The 17,668-nt window shown below is 46.8% G+C and overlaps 1 protein-coding gene across 1 annotated transcript in view; it reads right to left on the minus strand.

Moving 5' to 3' along the window:
• Positions 1-3,308: 3,308 nt before the first annotated feature.
• The window catches only part of LOC146356344 (uncharacterized), a 45,681-nt gene continuing 31,321 nt past the window's right edge, over positions 3,309-17,668 (minus strand). Inside the window, exons 6-8 of the mRNA XM_084830062.1 lie at positions 8,100-8,142; positions 7,002-7,166; positions 3,309-3,361 (exon numbers count right to left, since the gene is read on the minus strand). Of these exons, the coding sequence (XP_084686188.1) occupies positions 3,309-3,361; positions 7,002-7,166; positions 8,100-8,142 (261 nt within the window). The remainder of the gene's footprint in view (positions 3,362-7,001; positions 7,167-8,099; positions 8,143-17,668) is intronic.

The following is a 17,668-nucleotide window of genomic DNA, read 5'->3' on the forward strand; positions in this document are numbered from 1 at the left end:
TCAACAAGGACCAGTGGGTTATTCCTTCTCCCACAGTTGTAATTCGGAAGATTGCTTTCCCCACCCGTAAGCAGGTGTAGCATGGCATAGGAAGTGGTTCTTCCATAATAATGGCTCTCATAGATGTTGTAGCCCAAGGTGATGTTGGGTAAGAGCCTGGGATTCTGATTGATCTCCTGGATGGCAAACAAGAAAGACAAGCTGTGCCAGTACCTCAGACGTACACGACTGGAAAACAATAAATAGAAATTACAATATGTGCGTCACACTGTCATCCTTCATGCAAAGAAAACAAAATGTCACTTCATTTCTTTTTTAAATCTTTAGCTGTTTTCATGCTATCTAAATCTCAGTGTAAGGATTTGCTTGGGCCTTGCAATTCACATTTGGGTACAATATGGGGTATGGGGAGTTTAAAGTTTAAGGGGTAAGAGATGGACCTTATAGGGGGATTAATGCTGATGTGTAATGGGGCAAGTAGGGGAGCAGAATCTACTGAATTGGAAGCTTGCTAGATGTCATATAGAAACTGATACGTGATGTCATGTCAGTTGGGAGGTTATCAACTGTCTCTTCCTTATAAGGAAACTGGGTAAAGGACAAGGGATCATAGAAAAGAACACGCTGTGGTTTGGGATTCCCCTGTCTGGAAATAAAGGGAAGAAAAAGGAGTTACCAACCACATGAAAGCAGAACAAAGTCACAAACAACATGATTTAGATAAAGGGGAGAGAAATTTGGGAAAAGGTTGGACTTTCTGGTTACAGGATGACCTATAATGTAACATGGACCAATAGGTATAAAGATTTTAGAATGTGTAGTAAGAAGGAAGTCCCCAAGTTTGGAAGGGTATTAAAGTCCATGCGTAATGGGACAGGGGGTCTTTCTCCTGGTTACAGGGCCTCTAAGGAAGTCCTGTATTGTAATAAAAGTTCCAAATCTTTGCCAGAAAAAGGAGGATCCCCTTGTTGGTAAAGTACAGGTGTGAGTAGTAGGCATACATATGCAGGATGTGTGAGTATGGCTTTGCTTGGCTGAAGGTTTGCACGTGTATTAAACTTTATCTTTCTTTATCTTTCTTTAATAAATGATCATAGAATAGTAGGGTTGGAAGGGGCCTACAAGGCTATCGAGTCCAAATGCATTTTGTTTATGTCCTTGTTTTAGTCCTTATTTGTACAATTTAAATAAATCTGAGTGAATGTGAACATTCTATCTCAGTCCCCAAAGGAACATCACCTACAACATCAGGACCAAGCTGAGGCTGTTTCAAGTGTGCCTAGATATCCAATGCCAGGGACTAGGGCTGTGGACCGCTTCGGCCCAAGGCCCAAAGCCCGAGTCGAAGCGGGCAGCTTTGGGTCACTTTGTGCCCTTTCTGAGGTGAAGCGGAGGGGGCATGAACTGACCCAGAGCAGGTCAGGGGCTCACTGAAGCACTCGGTGAGCTTTGGAGATTCGGCCCCAGCCCTAGCCCCCCAGGTCCTTACCTGAGCCGCCTTCTCCCCCACCACTGCCCTCTCCGCCTTCTCCGCCTTCTCTGCCACGGCACTGCTGCTGCTAACTTCACTGTCACCGAATTCACTGCCTCTGCCTTGTCCGCCACCACCCACCGGCATCTCCTGAGGCCTGGACACGTGGTGACTCATCTTCTTCCAGGGAGTCTCCATTTTTAAAATGGTGACTCCCTGCAAAAAGAGTTGTCAGGCATCCAGGCCTGGTGTTCAATGGGGTTTACTCCGAAGTAAGTGGTATCAGATTACAAACTACTCTCTTCTGAAAGGAGTTAATGAGAGCCGAACTAAAGTTTTTCTGCTCCTCTGTCATTTGGGGGCGCGGGGAAAGGACAGTAACTTTTGTATAAACACCTTTTAAAAAACCAAACAAACAAACAAACATTGGCTCTTTGAAGGGCAGGACATTCACAAAAAGTTGAAAGTGCCTGGCTTAGGACACACGCTCTATTTCAAGTTCTTTGATTCATCACCCCTTTTGCCATCAATGGTGGTGCTGTGTGTGAGAGAGAGAGATTGGCAGAAGCCCTGTATTTGGTAAGGATGCAGAACACCCTTCCTCAAGCTGCTGCTCTCCAGATGTTTGGGATCACAACCCCCAATATTCCTGATAATTGGGCATACTGACTAGCGATGATGGGGATTGCAGTCCAACATAGCTGGGGGAATCAGGATGGGGAAGGCTGCTCTAAAAAAGAGAGAAGTGGGTGGCACTAAGTTATTCATCATCAGTTCTCCACAACCTCACAACCTCTGCCTTTTTAAGTTGAAATGTTCACCTTTGCAACTCCATTAGTCAGAGACCAGCATAAAAGGACACAGACCCATAAATTTCAATTACAAGAAATCCATCAGTTGATTGATACTTAATGCCTAAAAATATTATGACCTTCATACGGAAAATAATATTATTAACTTGAAGACAGCCAAGGTAACATTAATATTTATTAGATATGGGATCTTTTTTTTCTTTTGGTTGAAAATATGCAAGGAAACCCTTATTATCCAATTATGGGCAATCATACTTAGATGTTGCCTTCATGTTAACTGAGCTCCCAATCCTCCTCCAAAAGACACAAGTGGGAAAAGCAGGGGGGGTGATTTACCAGGGGTGATCTCCCCAAGATGGGGGTAATTGGACTGCAGGTTGGGAGCAAAGAAATGGTCATGACTTACCAATCACGCCTGTTTAACGGGGACTCTGAAAAGATGTAAGGGTCGTGATATTCAAACATTTGTGAAGATATGACTCCGCTAATGAGGATGTCTCCAGGCCGGTAGTAATTCGATGCTCCCTTCTGATGTCTCATCAGCTTTGGGGGACATGTTAAACTCTGCATCTCACAGGCTGCAGGAGGCAGCAGCAGGAGCACCAGCAGCAGGAGCAGTGATACCATTTCGGGTTTCCTGCTGAACTGCCACTGTGACTCTTCCTCTCACCTCCCGAGCCAGCTGGTCAGAAGAAGCTGGGAAACTCATGCCAGGCCGAGGCTGCTGAGTCTCCCCAAATACAGCGAGTGCCGAGCAGAAGGGGAGTTCTGTTAAACTACACCACAAGCACAGTCATTCCAGCCTGCCTGAGATCTCAGCCCAAGCTCTCCGTAGCACATGAGATATTATATGCACCAGGTTTTGTTCAGGCATAGTGCTAGAAGTTACATTGTGTTACGTTCGATTCTGATGTTTAGGTCATTGGTCTCAGAGGCAATCTCCGGTAAAAATAAAAAAATATTTCTTGAGCTTTGGCAAGAACCAGAACTAATCACTATGTTTGTGATAATTATAAGGGGGAGTGTCACTTCTGCAACTTCATGAACTCTCCATGTGGCTCAAGATGCAGGTGCCGAGCTGGAGAAAAACATGATTGCGAGAAGTCCAGATGTGGCTCTATCTTCGGACAAGGGTCAGCGATAGGGGAAAGCTTAGCTTGGGCTGACCTTTCTTAAGGAAATATGTACAAAAGAGCCAGGATCAAGAAAATGATTTTTCATTTTTGATGTATACCAATGGTCTGGACCCCTTCATGGCAAAGGGGCTTGCATAACTCAGTAAAGCCATAAGCCATGCTGCACAGGGTCAACCAAGATGGACAGGTCACAGCAGAGAGTTCTGACAAAATGTGGTCCACTGGAGAAGGAAATAGCAACCTACTCCAGTATTCTTGCCATGAAAACCCCATGGAACCCCATAAACACTTACCTAGCCTATCACGGCAGCCTGGAAGGACGCAAATGGTGGCCACTACGACAGCTGCCATTTGTGGCCACAGCAGCCCAGCTGCGGCCGGAACTCCTGCTGCGGCTGGCCCCAGCCTGCAGCTCCGTGGACCTGCTGCAGAGCGGAGCCAGCCAGGAAGGATTCCGGGGGGAGGGACGGAGCGCCTCTCCCCCACTGTGGATGCCCCAGCGCAGAACCAGGTAAATGTTTTGTACATCCCGAAAGGCAACCTTTGGGGAGATCCCCTTAAACTTTGGCAAGAACAAGTCACTGAATTTGATCATTCTAAGGGAAGGAAACATCAGCTCTGCAACTTCTTCAATTCCATGTGACTCCAAGTACAGATGTATGGATAGAGGAAAAGATGTTTGTGCAAAGTCACTGGAGCTGCACCACATCCTAGTCAGGGGGGCAGCCATTGGATGACTGAGCTTGGCCAGGCCTTTGCCAGAGAAGCACCATCATAAGAGGCACACAAATCCAAGCACTTGTGGCTTGGGATGGGCAAAAGTCCCTTACCTGTCCTCGAAGCTTGCTTCGCGGTGGGGGGGAGGCACTTCGGTTCTCCCCCCGAAGTTCAGGCGAGGGGGGGGAGGTGCCCCACCTCGCCCAGCCAAAATTCAGGCCGGGTAGAAGCGCCCTTTCTACCCGGCCGCGAAAAAAAAAGTAAAAAAAAAAAAAACCACCCCCGTGATAGGCTACGTAACGATTAACATAGCCTATCACGGCTAGATCTCCAAAGTCAGCCGTGATAGGCTACATAAATCGTCACGTAGCCTATCACAGGTGACTGAAAAAAAAAAAAAGCGCGTACGCAAATGGCGGCCCCCATAGAGCGCTGCCATTTGCATTCCTTATTTGGTCCCTGTAGTCTACATAAAGATTTACATAGAGTATGGCGAAAATAAAGGCAACGCAAATAGCGTTGCCCTTATTTTCGCCGTAGTCTATGTAAATCTTTATGTAGACTACAGGGACCAAATAAGGAACACAAATGGCGGTGCCCTATGGGGGCCGCCATTTGCGTACACGCTTTTTTTTTCAAAGTCACCCGTGATAGGCTACGTGACAATTAATGTAGCCTATCACGGCTGACTTTGGAGATCTAGCCGTGATAGGCTACGTTAATCGTTACGTAGCCTATCATGGGGTTTTGTGTTTTTTTTACTTCAATTGTAATGGCGGCGGCGGCAGCCGGTCGAAAGACCGGCTACCGCCCCCGCCCTTGATGAAAACCCGCCGAACTGCCGCCGGGACGGATTTCCACGGATTATGCTGATGCTGGCGGTGAGGCGTTCCGTCCCTCATCCCGGAATCCTGGTGGGGGGGAGTTGCTCCGTTCCTCCCCCCTGGAATCCTGGCCATCCGGCTTCGCTCCGCAGGGATTCTGTGGAGCTGCCGGCCGGCTCCACCAGCAGCCGGACATCCGGCCACTGGCTAGCAGGGACACAAATGGCGGCGGCCATAGCCACGGCCATTTGTGTCCCTGCAGTCAGCCGTGATAGGCTACGTAAATGTTTACATAGCCTATCACGGCTGATTTAAAACAAAAACAAAAATGCGCGTATGCAAATGGCGTCGGCCATGGCCGCTGCCAGTTGCGTTCTTTATTTTGGCACGTCTTAGTCTACGTAAATATTTAGCTAGACTAAGATGGTGAAAATAAGGGGAACACAAATAGCGTAGCGTCTACGCTATTTGCGCTCCTCTGATTTTCGCTGCCTTAGTCTACGTAAATGTTTAAGTAGACTAAGACATGCCAAAATAAGGAACGCAAATGGTGGCGGCCATGGCCGCCGCCACTTGTGTACGCGCGTGTTTTTGTTTTTTTTTTAAGTCAGCCGTGATAGGCTACATAAAGATTTACGTAGCCTATCACGGTGTTTATTTAAAAATCTAGCCGTGACAGGCTACGTAAATCTTTACATAGCCTATCGTGTTTTTTTGTTTTTTGTATTTTTTTAACTGGAAATGGTGGCGGCAGCAGCAGTCGGTCAGAAGACCGGCTGCCGCAACAGCTTCCACCGAACTGCCTCCGGAGCCACCTCCGGAGCCGCCACCACCGCCAGGAAGATCCGCCCCAGGTAAGTCTCATCCCAGGGGGGGCAGACCATTCCGCCACCGATTTTGGGGGGCCGAATGTGCTGGCATTCAGCCTCCCCGTGATCTGTGGTGGAATTCTCTGACATCCCTACAATATCGCAACTTCATCTGCAAGCAACAGGAAGGGGGGCAGTTTGGCATTTAGCAAATTAATGCATAGGGATTTGGGGGCATAGCTAGCCTCAGCAACTCTGCAGCAGTAGCTTCCTGCTCCACACATTCCTTCTTCCTCTCTCTCTCTCTCTCTCTCTCTCTCTCTGCCTTCCTCCATTGCTAGGAGCACATGGTGTACTTACGCTCTCTCGCCTGCTGTTTTTGTAGGAATAGACCGAACACGCTCTTATTTGAAACGGTAAGCTGTACCTGCATTTTATGCAAGAATACCCATGAGTAAAGCTGTTTTTCTTTCTTAAATAATGGCAACTGTGGTCTCTATTTATTCTTGGTTCTTTGCATGGAAGTGGGACTGGTGAGCGCTCATTCTGATTTGCCTTTCTCTACTAAATTTCCTTTCTAATGAGAGGCAGCAATACCAAATAAACCCGCCAACTGTACATCTCTTGCTAGATAGGTTAGTCTTGCCTACCAGCCACGGGGGGGTGGGGGGGTGGCTACCAATCTAATATATCTGACACTTCAGCCCAAACCTCCAGATAACTTCCTTCAGTGGTTTCATATAGATGTATCAAAAAGGTGTGGAGCAATATGGAAGCTTGTAACATCCTACTGTCTAATAGCCATGGTGTGGAGCAGAAATTCCCCAACACCACATTCTGAGACTGCTTCTCCAGGAAGGACCAGAACTACTTTAACATCATCTAAGCCCAACCCAGATGAACCATTGTCAGAAGCTACTGAGAAGTCCAGAGGAATCAACAGGGTTGCATTCCCTTCAGCAATTCCCCAGAGTCAGTCATCAACCAGGGTGACAAAGGCTTTTTCTATCCCATAATTGTAACAGATCTAAATAATCCACGTCATCCAAAAGCACTTAGAGCTGCTGCGAAGGTTCAACATGTTCCAGCATCTTCTCCAAGAATGGCAAATTGCATACTGGATGTTCCCCACTCTGCTGCCATTTCAATGCCTGCAGGGATATCCTGGGTGTCTGAAAAGGGGGTGGAGTCCGACCAACTCCCACCCACCCAGCCTTCCAGACCTCACTCACCGAGCCCTGGAGTGCTGACGGGCCTGGCCACCAAGCACACCGGAGCTTGGAGAATAGCTGGGAGCACTGCAGCACACCAGCTCTCTTCCCCTGGACTCCTCTTGAGGAGGCCAGGGTGAGAGCACTGGGAGCTGGCCATTCCAATATCCACCCTGCCTCCCTTGGCTGTTAAGGAAGCCCATGACAGCTGATGTGGGGACTAAGGGCCTCTGCAGCAACCCAGCACTTTGCCCTGACCTCCTCCTGAGGAGGCCAGGGGGAGAGAGCTGGGGGCTGGCCGCACTGAGGCTGGTGGCTGCCGGAGTCCTTGGTGCAGAGAGGAGGGGGGCCACAGAAGCTGGGGGCAGCAGCTCATCAAGCTCCCCCCACCCTGGATGAACATGAGTCCATCCATCCCTAGATGCCTGTTAAAGGCCTATTTATTTGGGCATGCTTCGGGGGTAGAGGCAAGTGAGCTATTTTTTTTAGTTGTTTGTTTGTTTGATTGATTGACTTTTTATGGTTTTATTGTATCTTACTTTTTAAATAGGGAAAATGGGGAAATGTTTCTTCTTGGTGAGGGCACGGGGTCAACGTGTCAGTCTGCGGTGTTCTTTAATACTTTGGCACTGTGCATAACAAAAGCAAGTGTGCATCTGGATGACCTCAGAGGGGGGACCAAATGGGCCATGAAATGTTTTTATTTTAAATTACTTTTAGTTGACAAGTTTTCATATCATCATCGGAGAGCTACATGATGTTCCCCAATGGCCCCCCACACAATGACGTGAATGGATGAAGGCTTCAGGTGTTGCTTGGTATTTACTGTCTGAAAGAGCAAGAAATGTAGCATCTTTGTTTTTATCAGGAACAGATTAAACCACAGGGTTGTTCCTTTGTGAGATATTAATTTATGCTTAACCATTATTTATATACCGCCTTCCAGTGTCAACCCCGAGCAAAGTGGTCTACAAGTAAGACAACAATACATTCAAAGAGGGATACCCCATTGGAGCCATGGCATCCTGCAGTGACTTGGAGAGCTCTGCAGGTTGTTTATCTCAAACAGCTAGGAGGTTGAGAAACCTTTTTATCTTCCGCTGGAATTAAAAGGGGAACCTGACAGGACCATCAGGATGAAATCTTGGAAGCACAGCTGCTCCTGTGGAGAAACAGAGGAGCTGAAATCTAAGATTAGATGCCGGAGTGTCATCTACTGAAAGCTGTTTGAAACTCCTAAGCAATTAGGAGAGATAAGGACAAACGGCTCCAAATAGTATATCTGAATTTAAACTACTGGCAATATCTGAGGACTTGTAATTAAATCTGCGTGTTTGTTGTTTTTGTTTTTGTTTCTGCAATTATACTTGCTTCCTTTGCTTTTGAAAGTGGAGGATGGCAAACCAAAGGAAAAAAAGAAAGGCTTGAGAACACCACCTACCCCCCCCCCCAGCTGGAGGGATGTATTAAACTCACTTACCTTTTTGCGGAATTGATTCATGGTGGGAGGGGAGGTGTTCCGTCCCTCCTCCCAGAATCCTCGATGGAGGGGGATGCGATCCGGTCCTCCCCCCTGGAATCCTGCGTGGCTGGCTCCGCTTCATGGCTGCTCTGCAAGCAGCAGGGCAGGAAGGGGGGGCAGAGGTTGTCAGGATTCCTTTAGCCCCCACTTTATTTCAATGCCAAAAACAAACACAGGTCAGAGGCTTCAGTGTACAGCTTTTAATCCATTACTTCACAGGGTCATACAGATGCAAATTCTCAGTGACTCTCAGTCTACAAAGGAATGCCTTCAGGGGATTCAAAAGGAAGTTATGAGAGTTACCTGCCATTTGAAGAGGAAGGAGGTCTCACTCGAAAGTCTAACTTAAGTGGGAAGGAGGTCTAACTTAAGTGGGGGGAGAGGTCCCTCTCTCTCGTGAGACCTCTGAGCACAGCTTTTCATGCAAGGCCAATCGGGCAGACCGTCAAAGTTCCGCCCCTGCCTTCTCTCTCTTTGCTCTGCATCTGTGTCTGGAATCTATTTGATCAGACTCCCCAAACCCCGTCTCCTTCTGTTCACTGTCGCTCATGGGGGGGGGGTGTAGAGGGACCCTCATCCTCAGCCAGCTGGATGTTTGTAACCTGAGAAGCCGGCCCAGTCATGTCTAGACTAGCCTGGGAAAACACCTCCCCCGTGTCTGGTGGTTCTCCTTCAGAATCTGAACTGCTATCCCACTCCCTGTGCTCAGAAACACCCCTGACAGAGGTGATCTTTGCCTCCCTGTCCTCTGATGTCCTCTATTTTCACTAAATGGGCTTTTCAGGCCATCTAGTGAGGGCACTGCAGAAGGGGAGGGAAGGAGGCTGGAGGAGGCTCAGGATAAATCGTACTCTGGCCACTCTGGTCTCCTCCCCTCCCTGCCCAGCACGCCTTTCCTCCTCTTCTGAGGTCGCTTTTCCAATCTTGGAGAAGGAGCTGGTACGGTACTTTCCATACCAGCTGCAAAGGGGCAGGAAGTGGTTCTCTGATGCCCCCTTCTGAGGTTGGAGAGTGATCTCCAACCTCAGAGGGCTTTTCCAACCTCTCCTATGATCCCTGGAACACAAACCAAGGGACCATAGGATTGCTCCGTCCTTTGATTTAGGAGCATTAGTTGCTCCAAGCTTAAAAGCACACAACAATATGTATGTATGTATGTATTTATTAAATTTCTTAATCGCCCATCTGGCTGGTCACCAAGCCACTCTGTACAAAGCATATAATAAAACAGTTTAAAACATTAAAATTCTACAATAAAAACATTTTCTAAAATACCCTAACCCACCCCAAATGCCTGCCTGAACAACCACGTTTTTAATGCATGGCAGAAGCTCATTAAAGAGGGGGCATGGCGGAGATCCCCCTTCATGGATCACTGCCTTGTTGTGGCGAAGGGGCTTGCATAACTCAGTGAAGCCATAAGCTATGCCATGCAGGGCCACCCAAGATGGACAGGTCATGGTGGAGAGTTCTGACAAAATGTGGTCCACTGGAGAAGGAAATGGCAACCCACTCCAGTATTCTTGCCAAGAAAACCCCATGGAACGTATCACAAGGCTAAAAGATATGACGCCGGAAGATGAGCCCCTCAGGTCGGAAGGTGTCCAATATACTACTGGGGAAGAACAGAGGGCATTTCCAAGTAGCGCCAGAAAGAGTGAAGCGGCTGGGCCAAAGCCGAAAGGACACTCAGCTGTGGATGTGTCTGGTGGTGAAAAGAAAATCCGATGCTGTAAAGAGCAATATTGTTTAGGAACCTGGAATGTCAGATCAATGAATCAAGGTAAGCTGGAGGTGGTCAAACATGAGATGGCAAGATTGAACATGACACCTTGGGAATCAGTGAACTCAAATGGACAGGCATGGGCGAATTTAGTTCAGGTGACCATCATATCTACTATTGTGGGCAAGAATCCCTTAGAAGACATGGAGTAGCACTCATAGTCAACAAAAGGGTGGGAAAAGCAGTACTGGGGTACAATCTTAAAAATGATAGAATGATCTCATTATGAATCCAAGGCAAACAATTAAAAATCACAGTAATTCAAGTCTATGCCCCAACCACTGATGCCGAAGAAGCTGAGGTTGATCGGTTCTATGAAGACCTACAACACCTTCTAGAACTAACACCCAAAAAAGATGTCCTCTTCATCATAGGGGATTGGAATGCTAAAGTAGGAAGTCAAGAAATCACTGGGACAACAGGCAAGCATGGCCTTGGTGTGCAAAATGAAGCAGGACAAAAGCTAATAGAGTTTTGCCAAGAGAACACACTGATCATAGCAAACACTCTTTTCCAACAGCACAAGAGATGACTCTACACATGGACATCACCAGATGGTCAATATCGAAATCAGATTGATTATGTCCTTTGCAGCCAAAGATGGAGAAGCTCAATACAGTCAGTCAAAACAAGACCTGGAGCTGACTGTGGCTCAGATCATGAGCTTCTTGTTGCAAAATTTCGGCTTAAATTGAAGCACGTAGGGAAAACTACTAAACCATTCAGGTATGACCTAAATCATATCCCTTATGAATATACAGTGGAGGTGAGGAATCGATTTCAGGGATTAGACCTGATAGACAGAATGCCTGAGGAACTATGGACGGAGGTCCGTAACATTGTTCAGGAGGCAGCAACGAAATCCATCCCAAAGAAAAAGAAATGCAAGAAAGCCAAGTGGCTGTCTGATGAGGCTTTACAAGTAGCTCATGAAAGAAGGGAAGCGAAAAGCAAGGGAGAAAGGGGAAGATATATCCAACTGAATGCAAAGTTCCAGAGAATAGCAAAGAAAGACAAGAAGGCCTTCTTAAATGAACAATGCAAGGAAATCGAGGAAAACAACAGAATGGGAAAGACTAGAGATCTCTTTAAGAAAATCGGAGAACTCAAGGGAACGTTTTGTGCAAAGACGGGCATGATAAAGGACAAAGAAGGCAGGGACCTAACAGAAGCAGATGAGATTAAGAAGAGGTGGAAAGAATACACAGAAGAACTATACAGGAAAGACCTGAATGTCCCTGATAGCCATGATAGTGCAGACACTGAACTTGAGCCGGACATCCTCGAGAGTGAAGTCAAGTGGGCCTTAGGAAGCATTACTAACAACAAAGCTAGCAGAGATGACAGTCTTCCAGCTGAGCTATTTAAAATCCTAAAAGATGATGCTGTTAAAGTGCTGCACCCAATATGCCAACAAACTTGGAACACTCAACAGTGGCCGCAAGACTGGAAAAGGTCAGTTTACATTCCAATTCCAAAGAAGGGCAACGCCAAAGAGTGTTCAAACTACCACACAATTGCGCTCATTTCACATGCCAGCAAGGTAATGCTCAAAATCCTACAAGCTAGGCTTCAGCAGTATGCGAACCGAGAACTACTGGAAGTACAAGCTGGGTTTCAAAGAGGCAGAGGAACTAGAGATCAAATCGCCAACATTCGCTGCATCATGGAGAAAGCAAGAGAATTCCAGAAAAATGTCTCTTTCTGCTTCATTGACTATGCTAAAGCCTTTGATTGTGTGGATCACAACAAACTGTGGCAAATTCTGAAAGAGATGGGGGTACCAGACCACCTGACCTGTCTCCTGAGAAACCTGTACGAGGGTCAAGAAGCAACAGTAAGAACCAGACATGGAACAACCGAGTGGTTCAAAATTGGGAAAGGAGTACGACAAGGCTGCATATTGTCACCCTGCTTATTTAACTTATATGCAGAGTACATCATGAGAAATGCCGGGTTGGATGAATCAGAGGTCGGAATTAAGATTGCTGGGAGAATTATCAATAACCTCCGATATGCAGACGATATCACCCTAATGGCAGAAAGAGAAGAGGATCTAAAGAGCCTCTTGTTGAGGGTGAAAGAGGAGAGTGCAAAAGCTGGTTTGAAACTCAACATTAAAAAACTAAGATCATGGCATCTGGCCCTATCACTTCCTGGCATATAGAAGGGGAAGAAATGGAAGCAGTGACAGATTTTACTTTCTTGGGCTCCAAGATCACCGCAGATGGTGACTGTAGCCATCAAAATAAAAGATGCTTGCTCCTTGGGAGGAAAGCTAAGGCAAACCTAGACAGCATAGTAAGAAGCAGAGACATCACCTTGCCGACAAAGGTCCGTCTAATCAAAGCTATGGTTTTCCCAGTAGCAACGTATGGCTGTGAGAGCTGGACTATAAGGAAGGCTGAGCGCCGAAGAATTGATGCTTTCAAACTGTGGTGCTGGAGAAGACTCTTAAGAGTCCCCTGGACTGCAAGGAGGTCAAATCAGTCCATCCTAAAGGAAATCAACCCTGAGTGCTCATTGGAAGGACAGATCCTGAAGCTGAAGCTCCAGTATTTTGGCCACCTAATGCGAAGAGAAAACTCTCTGGAAAAGACCCTGATGCTGGGAAAGACTGAAGGCAAAAGGAGAAGGGGACGGCAGAGGATGAGATGGCTAGATAGCATCACTGATGCAATGAATATGAACTTGAGCACGCTCCGGGAGAGAGCGGAGGACAGGAAGGCCTGGCGTGCCATGGCCCATGGGGTCACGAAGAGTCGGACACGACTGAATGACTGAACAACAACAACAACAATGGCGGAGATCCCTAGGGAGGGTGTTCCACAGAGTGGGGGCCACCACAGAGAAGGCCGTCTCCCTCATCCCCACCAGTCAAGCTGTCCTGGCTGATGGGACAGAGAGAAGGCCATCTGAGGCTGATCTTGTTAAGCAGCCTGTCTGGTGTTGCTGGAGGCACTCCTTAAGGTAGGCTGTGCTGGAACCATATAGGGTTTGAAAGGTCAAAACCAACACCTTGAATTTGGCACAGAAAACAACTGGTAACCAGTGCAACCCCTTCAGCACTGGAGTAATGTGATCTTGCCAGCAGCTGCCTTTAATCACGCGAGCTGCCACGTTCTGTACCAGCTGCAGCTTCCAAACCATCTTCAAGGGTAACCCCATGTACAGCGCATTACAGTAGTCTAAACGAAAGGAGACCAGGACATGTACTACCGATGGGAGCAGATGGTTGGGAAGGAAGGTGTGGAACCGCCGTATCAGATGGAGTTGAGACAGTGCTGTCCAAATCACAGCTGACACCTGAGACTCCATGGACATCTGGGAGTCCAAAATGACCCCCAGGCTGCGAACCTGGTCTTTCAAGGGTAGCCGTACCCCATTCAACACCAGGTAAACATCCCCCAGCCTCCTTTTGTCTCCCACCAAAAGTACCTCGGTCTTGTCAGGGTTCAGTTTATTCCTCCCCATCCAGCCACTCACCGTCTCAAGTTATTTAGACAGGGATTCTACAGCCAACCTTGGTGAAGATTTGAATGAGAGGTAGAGCTGTGTGTCATCCGCATATTGATGACACCACAGCCCAAACCTCCTGATGATAGCCCCCAGTGGCTTCACATAGAAGTTAAATAGCATCAGGGAGAGGATGGAACCCTGTGGCACCCCACAAGTGAGTGGCCATGGGTCCAAAACCTCCTCTCCCAGTGCTACCCTCTGATACCTGCAGGAGAGGAAGGACTGGAACCACTGCAATACGGTGTCTCCAATGCCCAACCCCTCCCGGGGGTCCAGGAAGATACCATGGTTATCGATATCAAAAGCTGCTGAGAGGTCGAGGAGAACAAGGAAGGAGCATTCTCCCCTATCCAGAGCCCTCCTCATATCATCCACCAAGGCGAACAAGGCTGTTTCTGTCCCATGCCCAAGCCTGAAGCCTGACTGAAATGGGTCTAGATAACTGACTTCTTCCAAGTGTGCCTTTAACTGCATCGCCACCACCCACTCAATCACCTTGCCCAAAAATGGCAGATTCGAAACTGGGCAAATGTTGTTCTGAACATGGGGATGCAAGGAGGGCTTCTTTAAGAGTGGTCTTTTCACTGCTTCCTTGAGGGCTGATGGCATCACTCCCTGCTCAAGGGAGGTGCCACCACCACCCTGATCCCCTCACCATATTAGAAGAAAGCTTCAAACGCGGCTGTGGGGCTGGCTAATTAGCTGAAATGGAGGGAGGTTGTGCCTACTGAGATTCTTCACTGCTCCTGTTTAGGGTTGGCTGGATCCTGCAGGGAAGAACTGCAGTGTTCGAGACTTAGACATATGGAGGAGTACCCTATAGAAGTCACTGTGTGTATCCATACTTTTCCTAGGACTCCCCAAAACACAAGCTTCCACCATTGGCTGATTTAGAAAAGAAAGCAGTAGGACTCTACTTTTTATATCCTTAGCCCGTGGGGTGAGATACACTAATCTTCAGATGAACCCAGACCAAGACATACGTATTTAAAATAATAAACACATATTCATTCATTCATTCATTCATTCATTCATTCATTAACTGAACAGGTCAACATTCAGAATGACTCTGTAAGGAGGACCAGAACCACCGAAAGAACCTGCTCTCAACGCCTAACTCACAGAGCCAGTCCAGAACATTGCCATGGTCAGTGGTATCGAACACCGCTGAAATTTTTTCATTGTAACCCCCTTGGGGAGGGGATAAAAACATCACGAAATAAATGGAAACCATTCCTACCTTCTTTGAGTCAGCACCTGGAATCCACCCCAGACCAAGTTTGCCCTAAGTAGGGTTCGGCCGCGAACGCGAAAGTTTTTTTTTTTTTTTTAAATGCCCCCGATAGGCTACGTGACGATTCACGTAGCCTATCACGGCTGGATCTCCAAAGTCAGCCGTGATAGGCTACGTCAATCGTCACGTAGCCTATCACGGGTGACTTTTTAAAAAAAAAGCGCGTACGCTAATGGCGGCCCCCATAGGGAGCCGCCATTCGCGTTCCTTATTTAGTCGCTGTAGTCTACGTAAATGTTTACGTAGACTACGGCGAAAATAAGGGCAACGCAAATAGATCTTAAACCTTAAATCTTTTAAGAATTTTTTTTTAAGCAGTTGCTTTAGGCACTACTGCTTGGGTGGGAAAGCAGTGCCTGTCAGCTCCAAATCAGAAGCCAATTTGCTTTCAGTGGGATTTCCCTCCCTCCTTGAACAGAGGCAGACACAGCCCAATCTCGGGAGTTTGCAAAGGGCCAACCAGAAAATGTGGACTGCATTCAACACACTTTCTGAAATCACTGCAGATGATGGAATGAAAGATCCCTAACAAGCTATGAAAAAGAAACAGAACGGATTTCATAATGTTCATACATCACTAAGTGGAGGTGGAATTCTTCCATCTCTCTAACTCTGATAAGATACCATCTTTAGTTTTCAGGAAGAGATGCTCTGTTCTATTCAGATCTGGCCTCAATACAATAATGTAGCACTTGGGAAGAAAAATGCAGCACAGCAACCCAGCACTTGAGGCCAAGATAGAGAAGACCTGCATGGCCACCATGTATTTCCCCTTCGTGCTCAGGTAGGTGGGCACAAAGGAGACCCAGATACTGCAAAAGACGAGCATGCTGAAGGACTACTACTACTACTACAGTTTTAAGTTCAGGTTTAAAATGGGGGAGGGGAATTAGCCTTTTTACGCAGGCAACGGCATAACCTTGGCACCACAACTAGAAATGTAGCAGAAATCAAAGTCAGAGAGACCACGGAGTGAAGGAAAATGAGAGTTTCTTTATTTAACGCGCGGGCTTAAGGCTGGAATCGTTTCCAAAGAGCCAGAAGCCCTGAACTATGGTTACACATTTCTTTTATAGTAATGATGACATACATGCGACCCTTTCTCCCGTCCCCTCTTTCGTGGTTTTGCAGTTAGCACAGTTGTTTACAGTACAGGAAGTGGGCCACAGGATGTTCTATCTTAAGACATGGTTACAGCCTGCAGTAAGCAAAATGTTACAGGCATGACTAGGTTGTGCAATCAAGCTTGCTGACAAAGGGCAGTTTCTTCATTGCTGATCTGTTGCTAAACTATACTAACGTTGCAGAAATATAAGACCCCTCAGTCTGGCCTTAAATATGGCTACTACATTCCCTCCTTAAATGCATAATTTTCCTTACAATTATAGCATTTCTCAGCAACCTAGGTTATTTTATATCTTGCAGTGCTAACAGCGTATAGCGGGCAGCAGTCTTTGAGGTTAAGGCATTCAGCATATTTTTTAGGCAACGTATAAACCAGGGGGTACAGAGACATAACAGTATTCCCATTAACACTACAGGCAGAATTAGAACAAATGCCGCCTTGAGCCAATTAAGATTTGGAATCCAAGAGGTCAGCCAATCAAGCCAATCATTTTTCCCTATTGTGATATCGGCCACAATTTGGTGCAGTCTGTTGATTTGTTTATCTATAGCATTGCTATTGTCAGATAAATTGAAACAACAGAGGTTCTGATGGGTTTCACAACCTAAATGATGAAGGAGGTAGAGGTAATCTATACCAGCCCTGTTTTCTAGCACGGCACCTCTTAGGTCATGGAATTCTTTATTGAGCAAGGACAGAGCTTGTGAGGTGGCGTTTATACTTTTTGCCATGGCACAGGCCAACCGGTTAACCTCTAGACCATTTTCTAAGGCTAGCCCCCCAATCCCAACTAATGATACTGCTAATGCCAGCTTTTCTGAATCGGAGTAAAGTCGCAAATGGCTATTACAATCTTCAGTCAGCTTTAAAGCTCGACGTTGTCGGTGATGGGCTTTCTTTATCGGCCACGGGGGAAGAAAAGGGGCTAGGCGACTGAGGCAACATGGTTGGCTGTCGGACAAGTTGGCTGGAATAAATGACCACGTACGGGAACCACAGGTCCAAAACCATCCATCAGGTAAAAGTACATGTGCAAAATTAAAGGGAATATCCTGAACTGTTTTGCAATTTATGGATGGACCAGGGACAATTTTACATCTTTTTTTACAATTAATCATTCGTGCACACGTAGCATTTGTAGCGGCGACAATAGGGGTGTTTAAATAGAACTCTGCAGGGGGTAGAGTTTTTGAGACAGTACCCCATGAAGGATTATGAGAATAAGACAAATCTGTAGTATAACCCCTAATTTCTATTTTATCAGGTTGTCTACAGACAGGTATTAGACATGTGCTAATGAGCTTACTGGTGGGTAGGTTCTTTGGGAGGCAGAAGTGGATGATTCCAGTGATGTTAGCTAAGTGTAGCCAATAGTTTTCAGCTAATTTATGGGGCAGACCTTCTTCTTTAAAGACACCGCCTTGTGGGAATTTCTTTTTTTCTT

Source organism: Heloderma suspectum, chromosome 2 (assembly GCF_057233095.1).
Source record: "Heloderma suspectum isolate Gila_16-S chromosome 2, 16-S_ref, whole genome shotgun sequence".
In the NCBI taxonomy this organism is placed as follows: domain Eukaryota; kingdom Metazoa; phylum Chordata; class Lepidosauria; order Squamata; family Helodermatidae; genus Heloderma; species Heloderma suspectum.